The sequence below is a fragment of the Herpailurus yagouaroundi genome, unplaced genomic scaffold, assembly GCF_014898765.1.
Source record: "Herpailurus yagouaroundi ecotype Mexico unplaced genomic scaffold, PumYag 77, whole genome shotgun sequence".
Lineage (NCBI taxonomy): Eukaryota > Metazoa > Chordata > Mammalia > Carnivora > Felidae > Herpailurus > Herpailurus yagouaroundi.
The window spans coordinates 37,437,377-37,441,444 of record NW_024412388.1 but is presented as its reverse complement, the minus strand read 5'-3'; the positions used below and the strand labels follow the sequence as shown (position 1 = coordinate 37,441,444).

Here is a 4,068-nt window from a genome sequence, read left to right as displayed (position 1 = left end):
CTGTACTCCTGGGGAGGGGTAAAGCAAGGAGACCCAGCATGACCTTTGGTCCCGGGCCTGGACAGGTACTTGGGTCATTCTTAGTTCCTTAGCTGGAGGGTCAGACGGACTCCACGTGACCCTGCAGTTTGAATGCCCAGGGCTTCCGGGACTTCTATTGGATCTTTCCACTTGGGGGTGTCCTTTCTTTGCCTCCATGGCAAGGCTGTGTTCACCCGCTAGTCTCCCTGTGTTGGGTGGGGGTGGGTCAGAAGGTGTGTATAGAGGCCTCTGACCGAGCCTTGACCTTGTCACAGGGAGGTTCCACCCAGCTTCCAGGTACCACATGTGGGGCCAAGAGGAAAGCTGAACTGGGCCAGGACAGCTGGGTTGGGTAGGGAAGGCTGGGGACTGGGACCTTCAGGCCCACTGTCATGGTCCCCATGGGGGAGGGTGGATTATAGAGCTACTGAGCTAGGCCAGGGATGGAGGGACAGAAGCCAAGGCTGAGTCCCAAGACTGGAGCCCCTTGGTCTGGTTGGGTTGAGTAGAGACAGGTGAGGAGGAGAACAGGAAATAGACCAGGCTGAGGGGGAGGGTCAGCTTTGACCTTTCCCTGGCCACTGGGGTTTTCCCCAAGCTCCTGCTGAGCAGCCAGACAACAGATTTCTTAATCCCACTGTCAGCCTTCCAAGATGCCCCGCCCGCAGGAGCAGTAATGTGTCACTCCTTTCCCCAGAGCCCAGCCCTGCTGCCAGGAAGGGGGAAAGCAGACACAAAAACTGGGGAGGCCGGGGGCTTGGAGGTGAGGCACCAACTCTCTTCCTGTCTCCCTGGTCCTCAGACCTGCTTTCTTACCCAGCCTCTGAAAGATGACCTCGAATGCCAGCTTGAGTGGGCAGGGCACCGGCCAGGGGAGGCCAGGCCTGGAAGCTCATTACCATGGGAGGGAGGGCGGTTTCTCTCCACCTCCCCTCCTTCCTCCCTCGCCGCCTTCCTTACTTGCGCCTCTTCTCCAGGGCCAGACTAAGCCTGGGCTGATCTCAGGCAGACACGGACAGACCCCACGGCAGCTCCAGGAGCCCAGATACCAGCAGCCAGAGAGAAGGCCCAGAAGCTTCCTGCAGCCATGTCGGCCCTCATCCTGCTCATTCTGGGCCTGTTCGCGGCAGTGCCACCCGCCAGCTGTCAGCAAGGTAGCGTGGGACTGGGCCTGCCGTGGTGGCTGTGGCGAGGAGGGCTGGGCTGGGTGGTGGAAACCCAGCGGAGGATGGGGTGGTCCTCTGGCCTCCCTCACCACCCTGGACACATACAGTTGGGAAGGAGAAGCAGGGATTGGGCTCACTGGAGGAACCTCCAAAGGCAGAGATCTCTGAGCAAGGCTTCTGTCTGGGACTTGTTTTCCACGAGTGAGGAATGCAGGGTGGGGAGGTGGGGGGGGGGGGGGGCGGAACTAGAGACCTAGAGGAGTTGAGACCCAAGATCTAGGAGCAGGAATTGCCTTAGAGATGGCAGGGTCCTGGGGCTACAAGGAAGAAGGGAGGGGCCCAAGCAACCCCCCAAACGGCGGGCTTGTTCCAGGGGAGGGGCAGTGTTGTCCGGGGCCTGCTTCCTGGGCTTGGGAAGAGGACAGTGCCCCAGTGTGGTCCCCACCGCGTACCTGAGATTTGTCCAGCTCTGCCTATGTCTTGTAGCCTGGAGAAAATCACTGGCCCTCTTTGAGACTCAGTTTTCTCATCCATAAAACGAGGACTGTAAACTTGCCCTGCCTACTTCCCAGGGCTGCTGTCAGGGCTGGGGTGCAGGAAAGTTTCACACCAGTGAGGAGCCACACCCTGAGATCTGGAAGTGTGGGGGACTCAGCAGGTGGGATTTGGGTCCAGAGAGGACCGGCAAAGATGTTTCCAGAGTACCCCTCCCTTGCAGGAGCCCTGAGCTTGCATGCACGTCTACTTCCCTTCTGCCTTGCAGTCTTGGCAGCCCTCTTAGAAACAAGATCAGAGGGGTCCAGTAACTTGTGTGAATCACACAGCAGAGCAAGAAGGGATGTAGCCAGGGTGCAGGAGCTCCTGGCTCCAGGGGCCCAGACCAGGTTTGCCACTCACCGCTGACAAAATCCAAAGGCGGAGAGACGAGCGGTGGGGAAACAGGAAAGGGATTTATTTCAGTGAGGCCGACACCAGGAAGACGGTGGACCAGAGTCTCAAAGGCTATCCCTAAAGTGGAGAAAAGACTTCCAGGTTTATGTGAGGAAAATGTGGGACAAAGGTGGGTGGGTACCTGCAGGTGGGCAGTGAAGGTCAGGTCTTTGTCTTGGGGTCAATCACAGAGGTCTTGCTGGCTCAGGGCAGTCCTGATTTCTTGAGAGGGTAGTTTTGGTTTCCTTTGGAGACGCTTTGCCCTCAGGGTATTTTGCCTGACTTGAGAGATAAGCTGGAAAGAAGAACTTTAATCAAAGTGAAAGTTTGAAGTCGAAAGGGAGGATGGTTGAGTCCTCCTGCGGGGACAGAACTCAGATCACCTCTGTCTCCAGGTTCTGACCCTTGTGCTGTATGTTCACTTCAGAGCCACCTGGAAGGAGAATCAGGGACCGGAGTTCCCTGTGTGTCTGGAGGGAGTTGGCTGAAGGGTCTGGAGGAGGCAGGGAGGGGCCTCCCAGGGCTTGAGGCCTAGTCACTGACCTGAGGAACCATTGTTTCTTGGGCAAACAATGAAGCCAAAGCACTGCTTTTTGGCAAGTATGGAAGTCAAGATAGCCACACTGACCTGGCGACAGACCAGAGAGTTCCCAGATCCCTCCCTTGTCCCCAGTACCTACTAGGCTCAGAGAGGAGGCAGGGCCTTCGCTGCAGCAGGAGAGCTTTAAGGTAGACTCAAGGAAGGACTTTTGAGTGAGAGTGAGGCCGAGTGAGGTTTTTGATGCCCAGCCTGGGCCCCTCAAAGTACAGGATGACACTAGCGATGCATGTGTTTTAGCCTGGAGGCAAGACCCTTCGGGGGCCTCCTGCTGGCCTCTGTCCCCTCCTGACACCTGCCTGCGACTGCATGTCTGTCCTCTGTAGGGTCAAGCTCCCTCAGGCTCATGGAACACAGTCATGCCTGGGGGAGGGGAGAGCCCTTTGGGGCAGCCAGTGACTGAGGGCAGAGATTCTGGGAAACCATGAGGGTTAAAGGTGGTGTCGAAGGTCAAGGGTCAAAAATAGAGAAGGTGGGGGGCACCTGGGTGACTCAGTCGGTTAAGCATCCGACTTCGGTTCAGGTCATGATCTCACGGTTCAAGACTTCGAGTCCCACATCAGGCTCTCTGCTGCCAACACAGAGCCTGCTTCACATCCTCTATATCCTTCTCTCTCTTCCCCTCCCTGCTCATGTTCATTCTCTTTCTCTCTCAAAAATAAATATAAAAAAAATTAAAAAGAAGAAAAAAAGGTAGATGGATGGGGCCTCAACCTGGTCTCTGGCCTAGTCCCAGAGGCATCCAGCTGGAGAAGACAGAAGGGGAGCAGCTTTTGAAGCTTTCTACCTGGGCCCCACGACCTGGAGGAGAATTTGCCCTTCTGCCTTGCCTTTCCAAGGGTGTTCTGTCCCCGCCATCTCTCAGGCACCCTGACACCCCTGGCTGAGCAGTCTTGCCTGTCCCACACTCCCACCCCCTACCTAGTATCAGAGCAAAGTCATTACAGAACAGGATCTTCCAGATGCCAGACCCGCCCTCTCACAGGGAGATGGGGAGATACCCTCAGCTGGCAAGGCCCAGGCCGGCCAGCCAGAGGGCTGCTCTTTGGTCCTTGGGGCCCAGACACTTGTAGGGCGTCCTGCATGTGACTCACATGGAGGGATAGGTGGAGGCTCTGGGCTGTCCCTCCTTGGCTCCTCATTTCTTCTTTGAATTCTTGTTTTCCAACTATCGTCCCTTTTTTTTTGTTTTAAAGTTTATTTATTTATTTTGAAACAGAGAGAGACAGAGAGAGAGAAAGAGAATCCCAAGCAGGCTCTGCACTGTCAGCGCAGAGCCCGATGTCCACGCAGAGCTCATGACCTGAGCTGAAGTGGGAAGCTTAACTGATAGCCATTCAGGTGCCCCGCGCC

General features: G+C 56.3%; 1 protein-coding gene across 2 annotated transcripts in view; it reads left to right on the top strand.

Moving 5' to 3' along the window:
* The first annotated feature begins 299 nt into the window (after positions 1-299).
* Positions 300-4,068, top strand: part of PDZK1IP1 (PDZK1 interacting protein 1) — a 7,230-nt gene continuing 3,461 nt past the window's right edge. Inside the window, exons 1-2 of one of the 2 annotated variants that reach the window (XM_040470143.1) lie at positions 300-318; positions 999-1,175. In XM_040470143.1, coding sequence (XP_040326077.1) covers positions 1,109-1,175 — 67 coding nt within the window. In that variant the 5' untranslated portion in view covers positions 300-318; positions 999-1,108. Of the gene's footprint in view, positions 319-950; positions 1,176-4,068 lie in introns of those variants that run through there. The other variant, XM_040470144.1, reaches the window with a different exon arrangement.